General features: G+C 42.7%; 1 protein-coding gene across 2 annotated transcripts in view; it reads right to left on the bottom strand.

Moving 5' to 3' along the window:
- OGFOD3 (2-oxoglutarate and iron dependent oxygenase domain containing 3) overlaps positions 1-23,228 on the bottom strand; it is a 148,106-nt gene that overhangs the window by 24,847 nt on the left and 100,031 nt on the right. Inside the window, exons 8-9 of one of the 2 annotated variants that reach the window (XM_030208129.1) lie at positions 21,785-21,908; positions 8,819-8,893 (exon numbers count right to left, since the gene is read on the bottom strand). In XM_030208129.1, the coding sequence (XP_030063989.1) occupies positions 8,868-8,893; positions 21,785-21,908 (150 nt within the window). In that variant the 3' untranslated portion in view covers positions 8,819-8,867. Of the gene's footprint in view, positions 1-8,818; positions 8,894-21,784; positions 21,909-23,228 lie in introns of those variants that run through there. The other variant, XM_030208128.1, reaches the window with a different exon arrangement.

Below are 23,228 nucleotides of genomic sequence, written 5' to 3'. Positions count from 1 at the left end.
GACGCTCATTTTCAAAGCAGATGTCTCAAAACAGCCAAAAAACATATACATCTGACAAAACTGTCCAAACTGTGATTTTCGAAAAGGCAGAATTTGCACGTTTTTCACCAAATTAATCCAAATAGCGTGTTTTGGGTGGAACTAGGGCAGGCCAAAAATTAGGGCATCTTTCAGTGATAATGGAACAGGAAGACACGTCCAAGTAAAAAAAAAAATGGACGTTTTTATCTAGACCTGTTGTAATCAGGGGCGTAGCCAGGCACCCAATTTTGGGTGGGCCTGGGCCCAAGATGGGTGGGCAGAAGAACCTCGCCCCGTCCCACACGTGATTTGGTCTCTCCTTCTCTCGCCTGCATGCCATATGGTCTCTCAAATATCCCCCCTCTCCCGTATGCCTTTTAAATAGCAGATTTTCACCAGCAGCGAGCAGCAACTAATACACACTGCTCATGTTGGCCCCACACCCTTCCCTCTGATGCAACTTCCTGTTTCCGCCTAGGCAGAAATACATCAGAGAGAAGGCTGTGGGGCCGGTGCGAGCAGTATGTATGTCACTGCTCACTGCAGGCGAAGATCTGCTACTTACAAGGTATGCAGGAGGGACACTTGTTGGGAGTTTTCGGCTGGTGGGGCATCATAGGTATGCTGCTACTGGGTGGGCCTGAACCCAAAGTGGGTGGGCCTGGGCCCACCCAAGCCCACCCTTGGCTACGCCACTGGTCGTAATCACATCCAAGTTAAAAAAAAAAAAAAAGATGAATGAAGGTTTGACCCCTCTTTAGCGCACACTGAGTCGTGTTCTGATTTTTACACAGTAAAAAGCTGCTTCAGATGTATTTGCATATTTTGCATCTCATTACTATGTAACCCACAATGACCTAAATATCACAGCAGTAGGGCAAACAACGCAACTTAAGGCCCTAATATAGCTTGATAACTTCTCCCTCCCCCCCCCCCCCACCACACACACTTAGTGAGGTAGGTTGGTGAAAGCCTTCGCTTATCCCTCAAAAAGAGCTATAAGCAAAAGATCGACTTTCTGGGACCTGCTGGGACTAGCCACTGTTGGAGACAGGATGCTGAGCACAATGGACCTTGCTCTGACTCAGAATGGCTTATCTTATGTTCTTAAGAACTGTCCATACAGCACTAGGTACACATTGCATTACATATTAATAATTAATAGTATTACCATAGAGACCCAAAGCGTTATCTTGCTTAATTTTTAATTAAAACATTATGGTTCTGTTATGGAACAAAAACCTAGCTTATAAAATTCTGTACCTATTTTCTGTTATATGTACATCTTTTTTTTTTTTTTTTACTGTAATAGTCACCTTTGTAATCTGTAGTTTTATAATACCTAGAGGTCCGAGTGCCTAGGGTTACCATATTTTGTCCCCCAAAAAGGAGGACACATGCCCAGCCCCACCACACACCCACCACACCCCCTGTCACATTTTCCCCTCCCCCCTGTCACACACCCCGTCACCCCCCTCCCCTTACCTTACTACTGCCCTGGTGGTCTAGTGACCTCTTCGGGGCAGGAAAGAGCCCCCTCTTTCCTGCCCGGAGCGCTGCCCTGCATGCATCCTTCCTGTTGCTGATCTCGGCGCCGATTCAAAATGGTCGCCGAGAGTTGAAGTCTCGCGATGTCACTTCAACTCTCGGCGGCCATTTTGAATCGGCACCGAGATCAGCAACAGGAAGGATACATGCAGGGCAGCGCTCCGGGCAGGAAAGAGGGGGCTCTTTCCTGTCCCAAGGGCGGAAGAGGTTACTAGACCACCAGGGCAGTAGTAAGAGGAGTGGAGGCTAGCAATCTGCCCGTTTGTCCGGATTGTCCTATAGTACGGCCCGCCCACCAGCCTGCCCGTTTGTCCAGAAATCCGGACAAACGGGCAGATTGGCAAAACCCACCCGGTTGCCCGGACAAGTCCTCAAAAAGAGGACATGTCCGGGTAAATCCGGACAAATGGTAACCCTACAAGTGCCCAAAGACAAGAGAAAACCAGAAAAAAATTCCACACAAAAATATAAGCAAACCAAACCAAGAATGGAAGATGACAAGTGTCAAGATGACCAAATGTTGCAAAAAAGTTCCTTTAATGGGTAAAGAACATGTAGCTACAAAGTCCCAGCCAGAGAAACTCAACACAGGCTGTGTTTCAGCCTTCATCAGGAGAGTTTAGAGACTCCACAAAACAGAACTTAATCCAATCAAAAATATCAAATACTGCATTAATTAAACTGTCTGTAAGGGTGCATAAGATCCGGGCCCGGATGGGTCTCTTGGTGGCCCTACACCTCTGTTATATGCAGGGCGCAGGCCAGGGGTTTTGATCATTAGTAGGAGGCAATTTTCAGACTTTGTTCCAAGTTTCAGAGATAAAGTATGTGCTTCTTGCACAGGTAGACTTTACAGAAAACAGCAAACATAACCTTTGCACATTTTTCAACCCTGCCCAAAATACAGCCCCTGGAAGGCTCCTCTAAAAACAGGATAAAGTACATGTGTTGTGGAATGCACATGTTTTTAGCTACAAAGAAGGAGGGCAATTTTCAGAAAGCTGAATTACATGCACAAAATCACTATTTTCCTGTGCAAACTGGTGTGAAAATTGTCCTCAAAGAGGGGCATAATCGAACGAAAACGTCTATCTCCATGGGCGTTTATCTCCGAGAACGGGTCCGTGAAGGGGCGGACCGAACCGTATTTTCGAAAAAAATAGACGTCCATGTTTATTTGACAATTTGTGAGCTGGGTGTTTTTGTTTTTCAGTGATAATGGAAAATGAAAGCGCCCAGCTCAAAAATGAATAAATCCAAGGCATTTGTTTGTGGGAGGGGCCAGGATTCGTAGTGCACTGTCCCCCCTCACATGCCAGGACATCAACCGGGCACCCTAGGGGGCACTTTTACAAAAACAAAAAAAAAGGTAAAAGAGCTCTCAGGTGCATAGCACCCTTCCCTTGTATGTTGAGCCCCCCAAATCCCCCTCAAAACCCACTGCCCACAAGTCTACACCATTACTATAGCCCTAAGGGGTGAAGGGGGGCACCTACATGTGGGTACAGTGGGTTTGGGGGGGTTGGACGACTAAGCATTAAGCAGCACAATTGTAACAGGTAGGGGGGGGATGGGCCTGGGTCCACCTGCCTGAAGTCCACTGCACCCCCTAACAACTGCTCCAGGGACCTACATACTGCTGCCAGGGAGATGGGTATGACATTTGAGGGTGAAAATAAAAAGTTGTGAAACATCATTTTTTGTGGTGGGAGGGGGTTAGTGACCACTGGGGGAGTCAGGGGAGGTCATCCCCATTCCCTCTGGGGGTAAATCTGGTCATTTAGGGCCCTTTTTGGGGCCTTATTCGTGAAAAAACAGGGTCCAGGAAAAGTGCCCTAAATTCTAGCTACAAACGCATACTTTTTTTCCATTATCGGCGAAAGGCGCCCATCTCTCCTCGGCCGATAACCACGCCCCAGTTCCACCTTCGCCACGCCTCTGACACGCCCCCATCAACTTTGTACGCTTCCGCGATGGAGTGCAGTTGAAAACGTCCAAAATCGGCTTTCCATTATACCGATTTATTCGTTTTTGTGTGATAAACGTCTATCTCCCGATTTGGGTTGAAATCTAGGCGTTTTTCTCTTTCGATTATAAGGTGGAAAGTGTACTAAAAGAAATGCAAATGGAAACGAAAAGAAGAAAAAAAAAGCTAAACAGCCTTATTTATACCACAAATCCCAAGGGCATCACACACCTGTAGGCAAAATATAAATAAATCCAACAGACCACAAGGGAGTTCCTAACAACTAACAAATTGAAAACAGCCTCTTGTAAAGCAATCTCTAGAACCTCTTTGCTTTATAATGGAAAACGATGTACAGTCATGGGGGGGGGGGGGGGGGGGGGGGGAATGTCACTTTCAGAAGATAATAGTCTCTCCCTCAGGCTGATATCTCTTCATTTTTCAAGATTTTAAATCTGATGTCACTGAATACATTTCTTGACTAGCTTCCACGAGCTGGCACTCCCTTCCTTAGGTCTGAATGGAATGAGCAGAACGGTCAGCAAACACAAATTAATCATAAGATGCAGTCACGCTATCCCCAATGAGTGCTGTCCTGCTGTCACCATGATAATGATGATGATGATTTCGGTCCTATTTCTGGGACTTCTATTCACTTTTGAGGAAGCGGGGTTAGTAATTGCTTCTTTACAGTGGCATTCCTAGGTCAACTGCCAACCAGGGCGGATTGCCGTGTGCACCCTCCCGGAGCATCACCTTCACTTCCTACGCCGCTTCAACTCCCCCCCCCCCCCCCCCCCCCCCCCCGGTGTATCTACCCCGGGTACACACTGCAAGGGGGTGCTGGGAGCAGTTGTGTGGCTGTCAACTCCGCCGGTTCCCTGCTCTGGAAGAGGAAGTAGCGTCAGAGGGAGCAGGGAACTGGTGGAGCCAACAGCCACGCGGCTGTTCTCTGCCCCCCCTTGCAGATTGCCCCCACCGCCCTGCCCTCGGTGCACCACTGCTTCTTTAAAAAAAAAAATAAAGTTGCAGGGAGAAGTATTTAATGGTACCTCACAGCCCGAGCATTTAGCCCCCCTCCTCTTTTATGATGCATCAATAACAGTCACACCAAAAGAAGGTAGAGATTACCTTGTGCTCTAACAATAGGCCAATTTCATTATTAAATATCAATTACAAAATATTCACTAAAATTCTAAATTCATGCATTAAGAACTATCCCCTGGATTCTATATAGTGTGACTAAAGTTGCGCACGCAAATACAGTCATATTCTGCATTTGTGCGCACAACAGTTAACAGGCCATTCAGTGCTGATAATTGCCACTTAATTACTGACACTAACTGGCATTAATTAGAATTTATGCGCACAACTGTCTAAGCATTTTCTGTAATGTGATGCGCCTAAATTCTAAGTTGCATAGTTGAAAGGGGGCATGGTCAAGGGTGCATCATGGGCATTTCTAAAATCTACGTGCATTGTTACAGAATATGCCCGATCTGTGCATAATTTAGCCATCCATATTTACACTAAGGTTTACTTAGCATAACTGGCCGTGACTAAATTTAGTTTTGCGGATGGACGCAGGTTGTATTCTATAAACTGTGCTGAACTTTAGGCGTATAATGGGTGTCTCTATCTTTAGTGCACACTAAAAATTTAGTCAGAAACAAATAATCAAATTCCAATTAATAAATAACTCATATTGGGGGCCTTTTTTACTAGAGTCTTATGCCCTAATGTGCATTTAGCACCTGAAAAAAAAATTTTTGCTGTAATATTGTCAGTTTGCATGTGCTATTATTATTTTTTTTAATAGTTTTTTTACTTAAAAAATTTTTGTTTTAAATATTTAAAAGCCCTAAATACTGGCACATTAAATCTGGGCTTTAGTGCACGGGAAAATTCTCACTTTAAAATGCATTAAACCCAGATTTTAACACTGGACATTAAGGAATTTTTTTATTGATGGGTGAGGGTGAGGTGCTGCTAGACACTAGGAACCGACGCAGTAAGCTGTTGGGAGTAGGTGGGTCAGGAAAGAGGGAGGGGGATGCCACTAGAAACCCCCTTCTCTCAGGCAACCCTCCTATGATGCCCTGGACCTGGCAAAATATTTCTCATATTTGCATGTCAGAAGAACCTATTTTTTTTCCTGTGCATTGCAGGGGAATAGGTAATTACCACATTACTGTTCATTTTAATGGAGTTTGTGGCCATGTTTACCACACAGGTTAAAGCCTGCACTCAACTGTTTTCTGCATTACTTGGCTAGTAAGATGCATGTTAACCATATGGTAATAGTGCAGTTCAGCTTGCGGTAGCTTTCTGAATCAGCCCTCCAGTGTATAACTTGCATTAAGATGTTTTAATATGTATTAACATTTATTAATAAATTAGGACTTAATATTGTAAGCCTTTTGAGGCAGCGGAAAAAAACTCCCATATCTGATTTGTAACTTATCTTGAGCTTGGATTTGCAAAAGACAAGTAATTTAAATCCCAAATCACCAAAGCTCTCCCAACACAAACATTATTCATTGGAATGTTTACTTTAAATGTGGTTAAATATAACCATCAAGTCAAATTAAGTGGCTATTTGTTCAAACTTAGGGATCTTGCCACTTAACTCCATGGGTTAGGCAGCTAAATGTTGTACCATGAAAGTGATCACTTTTTTTAGGAAGTAATTCAAAGCTTTGCTTGTTTTTAACCTTTGTTTTCAAATAAGCTACCACCACAGTATGAAATAAGACCATCAGTGACAAATAACAATCTTGAACCATATAATGATAACATCTGAACATGCGAGATGTATATATATATATATATATACTGACGTAATAAGGAATAGTGTTAAATTCAGCTACTGATTACATAACACAACAGAGATATATAAAAACAGATAAGAGAAAAACAAGAGCAAAATAAGAAGAAAATATAAATGGATATTGCAGCTTTTCTATGCTGGTTACTTAGCAACAAAAAATCCAGCATCTTTGATGATCTGTCATCATAAATCAAGAGAACAATTAGTAAGATCCCTAGACCCCCCCCTCCCTCCCCCTGCCAGCTATAACTCCCAATATAAACAGCAGAGGACTTAGCTAATAGGATAAACAACAACAAAAAAATTAGAGCTTATCAATCTGAGTTTAAAATTGACTTAACTTTGTACTTGTCAACAGATCTTCCTTTAATAGAATAAAGAAAAAAAAACTTCTTTCAGTAACTTAGTATGGATGTCCGATATATATATATATGTTATGGGATTTCTTGAAAAAAAGAGATTCCAGATCTCCTCAGATTTTCCCTAGTCCATTGTGAAATAGGGGCTCATTTTCGAAACAGAAAAACATCCAAAAAGTGGCACAAAGCAGCAGATGGATGACTTTTTTTGTCAAAACGTCAGAATTGCTATTTTTGAAACCATTTTTAAGACTATTTTCTATGCAGTTCATCTAAATCTCAAGAGGGTGTACTGGAGTAGGATTTGGGCATTCCCAAAACTCGGGCATTTTTCTGCCATAACGGAACAAAGCAAAAACATCAAGGGCAAAAAGTTAAGATAGTCTGGAATAGACTAAAATCAGAAAAAGGTGCCCTTAATGACCAGATGACCACTGGAGGGATTAAGGCATGACCTCCCTTACTCACCCAGTGGTCAATGACCCCCTCTCCCACCTCCAAATATGTGAAAGATACAGCAGTGGTGTTCCTAGGGGGGCGGCGCCCCGACCCCTGGGTGCAGCGCCCCCCCCCCCCCGATGCAGCGCGGCCCCCCCCCCGGCGAAAGAGCCCCCCCGGGTGCATGCCGCTGGGGGGGGGGTGCCGCAGCGCGCGCCTGCTGCGAGTTTACTAACTTTGCTTGTTCGCTGCAGCTCCCTCTGCCCCGGAACAGGAAGTAACCTGTTCTGGGGCAGAGGGAGCTGCAGCGAACGAGAGAAGTTAGCGAACTCGTGCAGCAGGCACGCACCGCGACACCCCCCAGCGGCGTGCACCCAGGGCGCACCACCCCCACTGCCCCCCCCTTGGTACGCCACTGAGATACAGTACAAGACCAGCCTCTGTGACAGCATCAGATGTTATAGCCAGCCCTATTAGAACAAGCAGGTCCCCTGGAGTAGTTTAGTGGTCAGTGTAGTGCACTGTAGAGAAGGGGACCCAGGCTCGTATCCCACTCTAACTGGTATACTTGTGGTGGAACATGTAAGCCCTCCAAAAGCCGTACCTACATATAGGTGACACCTGCAGGCATAAAGGCTATTGTAGCGGTGTACAGTTGGGTTTTGGTGGGTTTGGAGGGCTCACCATACAATACCTATCTATATGTTCCATCTTTGCTTATACCCTACATTGTCAATTAAAATATTCTATTATGGATTGTGTTGACATTGTAAGACGTATACTACGCCATGGTTCAGGGGTGGACTGTGTATTCGAGCAACTGAACAGTGCTCGAGGACCCAGAGGCTCTACCCGGATGCCCGCCGCACACTACAGCCTTCCCCTGTCCTACCTTTAAAGGTGCACCACTGGTGATCTAGTGCCCTCTGTGGGGGGGGGAACATGTTCCTTCCTGCCCATTGTGCTGCCGCTATTCCCCCTGCCCGGCACAGCTGTACTTTAAAAATGGTGGTCGAGACTCCCTGCAGAAGTTTTGCGAGACTACCACTGGAAGTCTCAGCTGCTATTTTGAAAACACAGCGGCACCAACAGGCGTGGGAATAGCAGTAGCAGCCCTTCAGGTAGGACTCGGGCAGCGGGGGGGGAGGGCAGCAGCGAGATGGTGGTGGGGAGGTGTCGGGCAGCAGCCGGGCGGGGGCCCAGACCACCCTCAGTCTGCCCCTGCTTTGTATTGTTATTTGAATATTTTTACTGCTGTAATTGTCTATTGCTTGTGTTTGATTTTCTTTCTTCTTGTACACCACCTTGAGTAAATTCCTTCAAAAAGGCGGTAAATAAATCCTAATAAATAATAAATAAAATAAATACATTTTAATGGCGTGCTCTTCTGAACATTGATTTTATTGTACATCACCTTGATTTACGTTATGAACATTTGATCAAACTATTTTTTTTAACAAATTGTAACTGTAACCGGGACTTAACTTCCAGCTTCCATTTCCTCCTTGTATGAGTTGGACATTTTTTTTAATGTTATTTCATCAGGTCACTTTTTTTTTTAACTCTCTTTTCTTTGGATAACCTTGTCTCCTGCTTTATCATAAATTCATACTATTCTGATTATAAAGGCTGTCTTGTTAGCTTACCAAAGATTTTCTTTTCTTTCTTCTTTTTATTGTATTCAGCAAGCTGTAGGGTGTAAGCATTAATGTCTCCATAAGATTGATAATGCTATAAAAATGAAATATAAAAAGAAAGTGTAACCTTTTACTTTAAACACTCAATAAGTCACGTCCCTTCACTGCTTTTCCCATGAATTCCATGTTGGCAAGAACAGGAAATAAAATGTGTTATAGAACAACAAATGACAGAAGGCAATTTTAAACTGACAAAACAGTCAAGTTCTGCCTCCCATTCTATTCTTGATTATGGCCTGAAGAACAGGCAGCTTACAAGAGAAAATGATTTCATGGTTGGACCAAGCAAATCTGAACTGTCCCTGAAAAATGGCTATACAGAGAAATGTTTTGCCTAAACCTGTTTGTCCCAGTCACATTTATCCCGAGTGACTTCACAGTCTCAAAATAGCATATGAGCCAACCACGCAGGCTACAGTAGGTTAATGCATTGGAACACAGCCTACAAATAATTCTCTGCCTGCTTATAACTCACCTAGAGTTCAAATTTGGAGAAGGCAAGCTATTAAATCTAAATGTCACCCGTTGAGACCTCATCAGGCATCGTTGACGCATTTCTATAAATGGGTACCTCTTTTCAGGCACCCTGATACTATGCAGTGAGAGCCTATTCCAGGGGTGCTCAATGTCAGTTCTCGAGGGCCGCAACGCAGTCAGGTCTTCAGGATTTCTCCAATGAATATGCAGGAGATCTATGTCACGATTGTGGTCGTGACCCCTCTCAGACTCATCTTATTTCCGGCGGTCAGCTTCTGAGCTGGCTTCTGTCTGTTCTTCCTGAGTTAGTTCTGTCTCTGTCTCTGTGTGCTGGCTGCTTCCAGCATGGCTCTGATTACTCCACTATACTGCACCTGTGTGTGTTAAGCCTCTCTGTGCTTCAGTATGCTTTCTGCCTGTGTCTTGGTTTGTGTTCCTCTCACCCTCTGGTGGCCAGAACCGGTGGCTGCCATAGACTTTCCAGACTTTCTTTCTGGTCCGGTCCAGATATTCCAGCCCTCCAGACTTGGTTTGAAGATTGGCAGCTAGCCTCACCCGTAGCTGCCTCATGATTCCTGCAGCTCAGTTTCAGCTGCTGATGGGTTTATTACCACCTGGAACCTTCTGAGTTGGCCTTTGCATCGTCTAAGGTCCCTGGTTTGTTGGTGCTTTGTTGCACTTCTGCCTAGTCTGGTTTCTTGTTTAGTTCCTTGTCTGTTTCTAGTTATCCTTGTGTAGTTTAGCTTAGATTTATTTGCATACTTCCCTAGTCTTGTTTCTGGTCTGTATTCCTTGTCTAGTTTCTGTTTGTCTGTGTCTCTTGCTTAGTGGCTGCTCTGCAGCTTTCAGTCTTGTCTCTTGTCTGTCAGTCTTTGTACCCTGTTTTAGTGGCTGCTCTTCAGCTTTCAGTCCTGTCTCTTGTCTGTCAGTATTTGTACCCTGTTTCAGTGGCTGTGTGGCAGCTTTCAGTTCCTGTCCTTTAGCTTGTCCATTTTCTGCTTGTGTAGTATTGTCTGTCTGTGAGTCCTAGCCCAGTTTCCTGCCTTGCTGCCTATGTATATTCCTTTCCCCTCTGACCCTCAGTCCCTGTTCAGCCTAGTTGGTATCCAGTGCCTGCCCTGTCCGGTAAGTCCTGCCGGCTGCCTGCACCCAGGGGCTCAACTCCTGGGGAAGGGTGGTCAAGCGCAGGTGAAGTCTAGCTGTTTCTGTCAGAGTTCTGCCTTGTTTCTGGTGTGGGGTGGTTTGCCTGCCACTGCTGCTCCACGGCAGTGGCCCAAGGGCTCACGAACCTAGATTCTGCCTTGAAAGCCTGACAATCTATTTGCATGCATTGCCTCCATTGTATACAACTAGATCTCATGCATGTTCACTGCACAAATCACAACACCGGGTAACAAAACACTTATAGTTGTAAATTGAAACACACATAAATCATTCAACAACTATCACTAAAATAAACTTTATTATATATCAAACATAAAATCACTCAAAATTCAATGGATAAATCAGCTTAAAAACTCACAAATATCCAAACATTTCAATATTTTTCATAACTAGAACAATAGAAATGCCTCCCTAATGTAGTATAACTATAACAGCATATTCTCATCCAAAACCACGCTAATCACCCCGTTCCCCAGCTTTAGAGTCCTTTTGAAGCTGCCTTTCACTCCTTCCACCGCTGGTGGCCCATATGTATCTGTTCAATGGAACGTTTGCTGAAATGTGTTGTTCCAAATCCCAAAATTAACAGCTGGGTCACAATGAGCTTCTCCTACAAAAGCAGGCACTAAGTTGAAATGTCTGGAACCAATCAACAAATCTTCACAAGATCAAAACCATCTGTATCTTGAAGTTTTCCCACACCCTACACAGTCTGTGTTTCGCTTCCTTAGTGTCATCAGGGGTCGGACTCAATTGATGATTCAATCTCATTCATGGATATTGGGTAGACAGGAACTCGCAGCACATCCTGCAGCAATGCCCCAGTTTATTTTAGTGATAGTTGTTGAATGATTTATGCCTGTTCACTGGGAAAATACTGAAAACCTGAGTTGTAGCCCTTGAGGACCGACACTGAGCACCCCTGGCCTATAACATCATCTTGGAGCCCAGATTCCATTATAAAATACTACCACAACCCGGCGTGGGTGCACCTAAAATTTAAGTGCCTACAGTTACACCAGCCGTAGACCTGGCATAACTGTGAGTGCCTAAGTGCGGCAAGAGTGCGTGTAACTTATGGTATTCTGGAAGTGGCATGTGGAAGTGGCAACCCCTCCCATGCGAATGCCCCCTTGTATTGACACCCTATGCCACTTACATGTGCCCTTACAGCAGTGGTTCTCAAACCTGGTCCTGGAAGCACCCCAGCCAGTCAGGTTTTCAGGATATCCACAATAAATATTCATCAGATATATATGCATGCACTACCTCCACTACATGCAAATCTCTCTCATGCATATTCATTGTGGATGTCCTGAAAATCTGACTAGCTAGGGTGCCTCCAGGACCAAGTTTGGGAACCACTGCCTTACAGAATAGCGCTTAGTTGCATTGCTACCAGTTACATAGTAACATAGTAGATGATGGCAGAAAAAGACCTGCATGGTCCATCCAGTCTGCCCTACAAGATAAACTCATATGTGCTACTTTTTGTGTATACCTGACCTAGATTTGTATCTGCCATTTTCAGGCACAGACCTAGAAGTCTGCCCAGCACTAGCCCCGCCTCCCAACACCAGCTCTGCCACCCAATCTCGGCTAAGCTTCTGAGAATCCATTCCTTCTGAACAGGATTCCTTTATGTTTATCCAACACATGTTTGAATTCCGTTACCGTTTTCATCTCCACCACCTCCCGCGTTGTACATTTACCCGTGCAAGAGGCACATCAATGCAGGTGCCCAATCATAGAAATGCCCTTCAAATGCTCTTCCAAAAGTACCATTTAAAAAAAAAAAAAAAAGATGTGGGTTCCAAAATAACACTCTTCTCAGATGTAATGGAGGAGTGGCCTAGTGGTTAGGGTGGTGGACTTTGGTCCTGAGGAACTGAGTTCAATTCCCACTTCAGCGACCAGTGTAAAAAGATATACTTTTTATTTACACGGGATTCCCCATATTAGTAATACTTTCCAAGTGTAGTAAGGGTTTTATTGTGGGGAAAAATCACTGTGTCAAAGGGTAGCACTGTTAGCATGCAAAGTAGCAGAATAAGCAATTGCTTTAAAAAAAATAAAAATAAAAAAATCAATTCTGGTGCTGAATCTGGTGAGGAGTGGTCTAGTGGTTAGGGTGCAGTGGCGTAGCCACAGGTGGGCCTGGGTGGGCCGGGGCCCACCCACTTAGGGCTCAGGCCCATGCAACAGTAGCACATGGTAATGAAAATGCTGCTCTCCACAATACTGGCACCTTCGCATGCTCAGTTTTCAGCGCACGCCTGCTGCAGACTACCAAGGTGGAGACTGGAGAGAAGCATTTTCTCACCAGCTGAGATATTTTTTTGATGTGGGGGTGGGGGAGAGAATATTTGGTGCCCACCCACTTCTTACCTAGGCCCACCCAAAATCTGCTGTCTGGCTATGCCCCTGTTAGGGTGGTGGACTTTGGTCCTGAAGAACTGAGTTTGATTCCCACTTCAGGCACAGGCAGCTCCTTGTGACTCTGGGCAAGTCGCTTAACCCTCCATTGCCCCATGTAAGCCGCATTGAGCCTGCCATGAGTGTGAAAACGCGGGGTACAAATGTAACAAAAAAAATAAAAATAATCTGTGGTATCCTCCTTTCAATAAAGGACAAGCTACATAATTTCCCCTGGTAACTGGGTGCACATGCAGTGCTGGTGTGGGCAAATGTGGTTGCGATGACGTTGCCAAAAAAGATTCTAAGATGTCCCCTAGCCATATGCTTTTACACTGAAGTGACATTTCACCGCTGCTCCTGCTTGAATTCCGCAGACATCTCTTTTTCATCTTGCAGGCACTCTAAGCTCTTTGTTGCTAAGCTGCCCCCACTCTCACCTGCATATCAGAATCACAAGTTCTCTCCAGCTGCTCAAGAGCAGAGAAATTAAATTAGTTTATACAGGTTTCTAGACTATCATCTTAAAGAGCAGTGACCAAAAGAGGACTCCCAACCCAAGTGAACGGCTGTAATTCTAAGCTGTTGTTAACTAGATACAGAAGTAGAGAGTCGAATAGAAGATGCTTGGAAGCTAAATTACCAAATTTACATACGAACTTAACAAAAGGTATCGTAAAATCAATTTTGGTCCTTTTCAAGGAATAAAAAGTTATAACACTTTACACAATTCTTTTGGTAACACTGCATGTGGCGTGAACACAAGAGTCCGACGTTCCAGGGTTACACTCGCGCTTCTGCCAGCCAGCGAAGGAAAGCAAAGCCCCATTATCTGGAATCTCACTGCATGGCTGATCTTTTCTTGTATGTGCAGTTACATAGGGGTGGTTATTTGCATATGCTCCTATAAGACCTCACAGCACCATACTTAGCTTGAGCGAAGGAAGCTTACCAAGGGTGCTAACTAGAGGTTTCAAACAGAAGGTAAAGGAGGAAGTGCGCAGGGGAAGGGAGAGCACTGGGTACCTTATGTCAAGGATCAAAGTATTTCAATTTCATCAAAATTAGATACTGTCAATATTGATGCTGAAACAAGACAATCACGTGAGCTGTGTTGGGGTTGGGGGGGGGGGGGGTAATGGGTGAGAGTATTGAGGAATAAGCACTTGTGTGTGGGGGATATACTATGGACAAGAGTTAATTGTTAAAATTTCATTAAATAAAACTACATAAAGTTTTTAAAACTGTGTTGACTGGCCTAGATTACTGTACTATTCTATATCTAGGATTACTACTATATCTAGGAGTTACTGCCCGGCTACCGCGTGGCCCGGGCAGTAATTTCATTTTTTACACACATGCACTACACACGTGCGGCGGAACCCGGGCGGTAATCATTCTATGTGCGTAGACAATTACCACGCTGAAAAATGGACCTGCGCACATCCAATACATGCGTCTACAACAGCCAAGGCCATTTTTTGGCGCACCTTAGTAAAAGGACCGCCTAAAACGGTTGGGTTGGTTACCGGTAACATTTTGCTTCATGCTGCTATTGTGTACTTGAAGAGCGTTATTCAGCATTATGTTCCACAAAGACAGTTGCAATCAATGAATACTGGAAATTTAATGGTATCTGCTATGAATCAATTTTGTCTAGATACGACACGGAAAGCGTCCTTTTCAATTGCTGGGCCTTTTGAATGGAATCGTTTACCAGCTGGACTGAAGCATGAGACCCACTTGCTGACATTTAAGCATAAACTGAGGAGACACTTGATGTGCCTGGCTTTCTCTGTTATTCTAGTTAAGTAGAAGGCTGATATCTTGAATTTTTGGATCGTCTGTTTATGAATATTGATGTCAGTTAGTTTAGGTTTTGTTTAATTTTGTTTGGTATTTTTTATGCATTTTTATGAGTGTATATTGTACCTCGCTCTGGATAAAGGTGGGTTATAAATAACAAAACCTAATAAAAATCTAACCCTAATTGAGTGCACATTCAGTTGGGATTTTGCTGCAATAGCCACATCAGACTGGACGAAGGTCAAAACAATTACAGAGCACTAAAAATCAGAGGAGCAACAAGTGCAAGTGAAAGGACCCGTACTACTGCACGTTTCACAGGTCATTGAAGGTACCTCTGCATTTATGCTGTACTTGTTATATTGCTTTGACAAATTCTCTGTTTAAAAAAACTCATCTCCAAGGCATTAACCTGAGAAAGATGCATAACAACAGAATGGTTTTGTTAAGTACAATGATTAAAGGCAAAACTCTGGTAGAGATGGAATCTTCCAGCATCATTTCATTTAACATACTTTAAATTTAGCACAAATTTTTATAAACCCCTAAACAGACCATCAGGGTAATGTTTACATGCAGGTATCCGTAGGGGATGAGAAGCTTTGTTGTTACAAAAAGAGGGGGCAAATCACTCTCTCTGATCAAACAGAGTCCAACTAGGCAGCTTCCTATGGCACTTGAAAGAAGTCGAGTTTGTGTAGGTGTTAAGAGAAACAGATAAATAATTACAGTAAGAAAGAGAAAGAGCTGAACTAAGTGGCACAGAATAACATCTTTTATTTAAAGAGCATCTTCAGAACTAAAGACCAGGATATCAGCCTGGAAGACCTGGGTAAAGGCAAAAATGTATTGGAAATGATCCTTATGCGTATGACCCTCAGCTTGGAAATCAAGTTTAGATAGAAAGATCTTTTTGGCAGTCACATAATTCTGAGTAAACTTATGAGTGCTAAAAATTACAAACAAAAAGCCTACACATACTATATAGTCTGCCAGAAGTCATTATATTTCTTTATATTTAATGGCACAGATGGTGCTCAGTCCCATGACAAGTGATGCAATAATATAATCTGTAAAAATACAATATGGAACACAGCAGATTTCTATTTCAAGACAATCTAAAATCACCCGTCCAGGGCTAGAGGCTTGAAAATAACTATAGTGAATCTTTGAAAAGGCAAGGCAATGGCAATAGGAATAGGGACCCAATAGGAAGTGATTTTTTTTCAACCCAGTGTTTTGCTAACTCGTCCTCCGTGACCACATGACCACTCTGGTTTTTAGTATATCCTCACTGAAAATGCATCAGGTAGACTTGCATACAAAACATGTAAATCTCTCTCATGGATATTCATTGAGATACCCTGAAAACCAGACTGGTTAGGCAGTCTTAAGGCCTAGGTTGAGGAACTGTTGCAGCCTATGAAGAGGAGTAGATTTATGAGATCATAATGTTTCTACTCCCCCCTCCCCTGTCCCCCCAATAACTTTTTTCAGTGTCTTGCCCATAGAAAATTTGCAGGACTTGTCAGGGGAGAAGGGGGGGATCCAATATATGTGTGCATTCCGGAAAATAGGATACATTATTTCCATGTGGACCTTCTTGCAGAGGAGTAGCCTAATGGTTAGAGAAGCAGGCTGAGAACCAGGGGGAGGGATGAATTCAAATCCCACTGCTGCTCCTTGTGATCTAGGGTGAATCACTTAACTCACCATTGCCTCAGGTACAAATTTACTGGTCCTTTTACTAAGGTGCTCTGAAAATGGGCTGCGCTAGTGTGGGCGCATGTTTTGGGCGTGCACAGATCCATTTTTCAGCGTGCCTGTAAAAAAGGGCCTTTTTAAAATTTTTGCCGAAAATGGATGTGCAGCAAAATAAAAATTGGCACTCGTCCATTTTGGGTCCAAGACCTCACCCCCACCCTTTGAGTCTCATGCGTTAACCGTGCGGTGTCTACATGCGTAGAATGATGATTACCGCCTGGTTTCTGCTGCACGCCAGAAAATAAAAATTTTCCGGCGCATGTAGCGGACGCGCATGAAAAAATAAAATAACTGCATGGGCCACACGGTAGCCGGGCGGTAACTCCGAACTGACGCACGTTGGGTGCGCGTAGGCACCTACGCAGCTTAGTAAAAGGGCCCCTTAGATTTGTGAACCCTCCAGGGACAGGAAGTTACTCACTGAACCTGAATGTACACTATTTCGATAGCTTTCGGGCTTGCAGGTGCAATACAAGCAATTAAAAGAACATAAATTAATGAAAAAAAAGAGTAGAGCACATAAATACCCCTTTAAAACGAAAATTATATTTACAAGAAGGCAAACACAAGGCAGTATTGTGGGAACACAGAGTCATGAAGAGATACAGAAAAAAATGTACACCACCAACACAACCTGCTGCTGGAGTGTATAAACCCAGGAATCAAAGACATAACACAGAGTTGCTAAGCACTGCACATCCTCTTTATTGTCAATATAAACTCAGCTGCACGGAACAATTCCAAGATTATTTATCTATCCATTTATTGCATTTATATCCAGGGTCGGCCTAGCCATCAGGCAAGAGTAAACAATAGCCCAGGGCAGCACTTTCTAGGGAGCAGCAAACAGCAGCTGCAGTCAATGCAAAACAATAGGTCTTGACAGTTACAAAAACTTGGAGAACGATCAGCACATAATTTAACCTGCATATCTATAGGATGTTTGTGTGATGATTATAATTGTTGAGTTTTAATTTGTTTGAAAGTATCTTTATTGAATCAAAAATCAAGAACATTACACAAAATAGTAACGAGAAGCCTTACCCCTCCCCCCCATGAACTTTCAAGCACCAGGCTTGCTGCCCCTCCCCCAAGAGTTTTAATTAACAAAATCTTGGGGGATGGGGGGGCCAGCAGACCCGCTTCCTGAAAGTTAATGGGGGGCTGGGAGTAAGGCTAAAGGTTTGCCTAAGGCACCCACCATGCTTACACTGCCTCTGTTTATATCCCCCTCTTACACTTCTACGTACTAGTGTCATCTATATACTTGGAAGCGATGCACCGATGATGGGTTTTTGGTTTGGACTGACACAGAAGAGAACTTTGGGTTTGTTTGTTTGTTTTTTAACAATGGTTAAACATTGTGACTCTAATTTGTAATTTACATCTATAATGGACCATAAGTTTTTTTTCCATTTTTGGATTTGAGTATCAAAATTGTGCGTAACAGTTTTACAACCACAATTTTTAGGAAGAGTATCGATCACAACAATTTGATGCTACATGATAGTTTTCATCTGAAACATCTGAGTGGTAATATACCACGGGACAATTCTTGAGACTACAGCGTTTATACAAAGATGTAGATTTTAAAGAACGCTCGGGAAACAGGTTTCAGAGATTTGTGGAGCGAGGCTATCCTCACAAAGTTATTAAGAGAGCTTACAAGACAGCTTTGTTTGCTCATTGATCTTTATTGTTACAACCTTCTGAACATAACATGGACTGTACCCTAGTATGTGTTTTACCATATTCACAGCGTTTCAAATTAAGATCATTAAATACTGGCATGTGTTACAATATCATGATGTATTTCAACAAGTGCCTAGATTTGCATTTTTCTGTGGGCGAAATCTTTGTCAACATTTGATGTGGTCAACATTTCCATATACATCAGAAAGATGTATCTCCCAATGTGGGTCACACAACTTGTGGGCAATGTTCAGTCTGTAAATTAGCATTATGTACCAATATCATGTCATCCAACATTGTCATTAACTTTTTATCTCCAGCATGACTCAAACTGTGACACCAGTGGAGTGATTTATATGATTCAGTGTCCGTGTCCTAAATTATATATTGGCCAATCAACCAGACCAGTGTGAACTCATATTACTACCACTACTACTATGAACATCTAAGTAAGATTCGCAATGGACAACTGCAAACTACATCCTTCTTATCTGTTCCCTTCTCCACTACTGCCAACTCCAGACTTCGCGCCTTCTGTCTCGCTGCACCCTACACCTGGAATAAACTTCCTGAGCCCCTACGTCTTGCCCCATCCTTGGCCACCTTTAAATCTAGACTGAAAGCCCACCTCTTTAACATTGCTTTTGACTCGTAACCACTTGTAACCACTCGCCTCCACCTACCCTACCCTACCCTCCTCTCCTCCTTCCTGTACACATTAATTGATTTGATTACTTTATTTTTTTGTCTATTAGATTGTAAGCTCTTTGAGCAGGGACTGTCTTTCTTCTATGTTTGTGCAGTGCTGTGTACGCCTTGTAGTGCTATAGAAATGCTAAATAGTAGTAGTAGTGGTTCAACACTGGGTGTCAGCACAGCATGAACTTACTGATTTGAGATTTCTAGTTTTGGAAGCACCTAAGATGAGTGGGAGTGGAGGGGGGAATTTATCTGTATTACTGTGAAAAAAGAACAGTGATGGATTCACTGATGGCACACGGTTGAGCCATCGGGACTGAATCGAGAGGTGGAGCGGTGGGTCTTTTCAAAATAATCCAAACAATAAGAATTATTTTAAGAGCATTTTTGAAAACAAAAAATAGATAGTGGCAAGGGATTTACTTTGGGCTTAATTAAGACCAGTGGTTACGGCTGTGTGTTTGTGTCATTCAATGGATCAGAACTGGATTCTGAATGAACCTACTGAATGTGCTGAACCTTAACTTGTTAAGTGCTATTGGTTGTGAGGAGTGATTGATGGATTTCTCCTTCCAATTGTGTTAGGTTCCTTTTCCTTTATATATTGAATGGTATGGTGGTGTCAGCCATTTTGAAAAAATCATGAAACAGTGAGACTAAGACATTTTCAGAGAGTTCAAGGTGTTTGAAAGTTTGAGATATTCTTTTAATGTCTCTAGCAATTTTGAGTGGAATGGTGTGTGCACATGTATGCTATTTTAAGTAAGGTATGCTTGTACTCATATTACAGTGTTTTTAGTGTTAATTTGTAGTTTTTGTCTTTGTAGATTTCTGAGCTTGCCCCTTTCTGAAGTTTGATTTATTGGTCTCCTGAGGTAGCTGGTAGGCGAAAAATGGTCCATGTCAGGACCTGGGACCAGGGCAAGTCATTGAGGGTCCCTTTTACAAAGCCGCACAGCTTTATATTGGCACTTATTTTCCCTTTATAAAATAGGCATAACTTGGAGTGGAGGAGTGGCCTAGTGGTTAGAGCACTGATCTTGCAATCCAGAGGTGGCCTGTTCAAATCCCACCTGCTGCTCCTTGTGATCTTGGGCAAGTCACTTAACCCTCCATTGCCTCAGGTACAAACTTAGATTGTAAGCCCACCTGGGACAGAGAAATATCCAGAGTACCTGAATGTAACTCACCTTGAGCTACTACTGAAAAAGGTGTGAGCAAAATCTAAATAAATAAATAATAATTTATCCACATACTGTATCTGCCTCACAGATTAGGCAGTCCATCAGATCATACAAATCTTTTCATAAGAAACTCATGGGACCATCAGAACACATGAGCTGTTTCAGCGCATATAAGTTTGCTGTAGTGAGCGTTCTTTCATCAGTCCTGCATTGCAAAAGAATCCATCAAATCCAAGTTTTTTAAAAGTTTTCTATCCCGCTCATCAGACAAGCCACTTGAGTGGTGCTCAGACTAAAATAATTAGGAAAAGAGAAGAACGAAAGAAAGCAAAATTCATGATAGGATAGTTGGGGAGGGGGTTATATAGAGGGGGAAAGCTATGCAATCAGGACTCGCATCCAGTGCCTCCATGCTTAGAGAAAAAAAAAAGTAATGTTTATTGGAAAGCATCCTATAAGAGAAAGGCTTTTAGAGCAGATTTGAAGTGCTGGAGGGTGCACTGCAGTTTCAGATGCTGGGGCAGCACATTCCAAAGCTCTGGCCCTTGAACTGAGAAAACAATGTCGAGTGGTGTCACTCTGTGGGAACTAGTAACCAATCTTGGTTTGATGGTCGTAATGTCCTATTAAAAGAAGTATTGTGTCAAAAGGCACGAGAGGAAGACACACCACCCAACTTTCTTGAAAAACCTACCTGCCCAAAGTAGCAGATGTAATTGTGCATAGACACCTTTCCTTACGTGGGAATATTAGTGCAAAGATCTGTGGACTTTGCACTTCTCTAGGCAGTCATAACATTACCCGTGTAAATCCAACAGCAGCTGCAAAATTCTAACTGATAAGATCCGCATCAACAAATGTAATCAACCAACAAACCAATAAAACTAGAAACAATTAGGGATACCTTTGAGTGACCCTAGGGCCAAGGTCAAACACACCTGACATTTTTAATTATTGATGTGCAAATAAGAGAGAAACAACTCATTGCTAAGCTTCAAATAGAGAAAAGTCAGCCCAGCATATATATGCTCTTCTTGGACACTGGCTTGATTGATCCTGCCTGAACCTGTACTAAAATCACCCTGCCTTGTACCTGTTGCAAAGGAACTGATGATTACATCGGAAAGGGGAGCAAGAACTGGATTAGGAAATTAATGCTTAGCACTACATCAGAAAGTTAAAAATAATTGGCTGCTTTTAAAGAGCTTGAGCACCCTTTGTCCTATATTTTCAGGCAAAGAGAATGATTCACTGCACAGCAGGTTAACTTCAACAGGAGATCTGTAGTAAGGGATTTCTCCTACAGTAAAACGGCGTGGTAGCCATGTTGGTCCACTTTTAAAGCTAATAAACAGAAATAAAACAAAACAGAGAAAAAGAAAATACCTTTTTTATTGGACTAAATACATTTTTTTATTAACTTTCAAAGGTAGCCCTGCTCCTTCAGATCAGAAATGAGCAAATGTTGACAAATATCAGAATATATAAGTGAAACACAAAAGCATTCCAATGACAGTCTCACAGAGAGTGGGTGAGGTGGGTTAGGTGTATATAACAATGGCTATATACAATATCTATATATAGGAGCTTGATCTTTTGAGAGCGTGTTTTAAGTGACTGACTGAGTGGTTGACTGTTCAACTGACTGAGTCATCAGATACAAAATCCAACTTGTCTGCGTTTCACTACAAATTAATCAGCTTAAAAATGAAAGAGAAACTTACCTGCTCTGGGTTCTATGGTCTTGTTGGCATCTTCATCCATAAACACAAACTGCCCACCACCGAAATCTGTAGTATAGTCTGAGAGGTACAGCAGAGATGTATAATCAAAGGAGCCATAGGTTACCTACAGGTATGAAGAACAAAAATTAATTTGTTTCTCCCATCCTGATGTTACTGTTACTGCTCTTGCAAGAGTTTATTTTACTTAAACAAATTTCAAAGCTGTGTGGGTAGGTACTTTTACCTGTGGATTTTCCATCAATTCAAAGAGACTTTCCCTTTTAAAGCCGCCCAAGGCTTTGATTTGGACTAGAAGAACTCTTTTTGTCTGAGAAACTAGGTCTGGTGAGGGTAGCACCTAGGTCGTATGAGGTATATCAGTTTTTAAAATAAATAAATTCTGCCGTCAATGAATAGCTCATTGGCTACCGTATGGGAATACAGAACTGGGGTCAGAGTTGACAGGTGGGGATGTTTTCAAAGCTATAGAGAAAATTCCATAGCTAGTGGTTAATGTGGAATTGCAGAATATGCAATATAAAATGTTGCATAGCACCCTTATTGGGCATTTTTTTTTTTTGGGGGGGGGGGGGGGGAATGCACGGCATCTTCAGTACACTTTAAATGCAATGAACCCTGTGCGACACTGGGCCACGTGTTATGGGAGCTGTCCCAGCATTAATGAGCTCTGAGACCACATGCAAAGACTTCTGGCAGCTACACTAGGACCAGGAGACTGTGTGTAGGGCTAAGACAATATTATTTGATAATGTGAATGAGGTGAACAATTCAGAGGAAGGTAGATGGTTATGGCATAGAAACATTTTGGGGTACCCATCCCTAATAAATTATACTATATGTACACATGTAAATGCTCAAGCTAGATGTTAGCATGTACACCAGCCATAGGTGATTGTGCTTAACATACACGTTTTTAGCCATTTCCACTAGTATTCTATAAAAAACGTAGAAGCTCTGCTACAGAATTACCCCCCCCCCCCCCATGATAAAGGCCCTGTGGGTAATATAAACCATCTTTGCACGTAAAACACCGATTTACACATGTAAATCGGCTCCTATATAAAATTAGATCACATTTGATGGTCTGGGAAGCAAAAGAGGCTAAAGGAAATGATAAAAGAAAAACGCGATTTCTTAAAATCTGGGGATGTTACTTGGAAAAAATGACACAGAGAGGGCGGAGTCTTATTATTAATACTTTATGAACGGATTCTGTATGATACCAGAAACGCTTAGAGTTTAATATGGGTTACAGGGGAGAGCACGAAGAATGGGAGGGCAGGGGGGATGGGGCTTATGGGGGGTTGGGTACGGGGAAGGGGAACTAGTTGATATAAGGATTGAAGAACGAAATTTAGTAGTATTATGGAAGATAATAGGTGATTTAATTGTATTAATGCAGGATAAATGAGGTAGAAAATAT

Source organism: Microcaecilia unicolor, chromosome 6 (genome assembly GCF_901765095.1).
Source record: "Microcaecilia unicolor chromosome 6, aMicUni1.1, whole genome shotgun sequence".
In the NCBI taxonomy this organism is placed as follows: Eukaryota; Metazoa; Chordata; class Amphibia; order Gymnophiona; family Siphonopidae; genus Microcaecilia; species Microcaecilia unicolor.
This window is presented reverse-complemented; position numbering and strand designations above follow the sequence as displayed.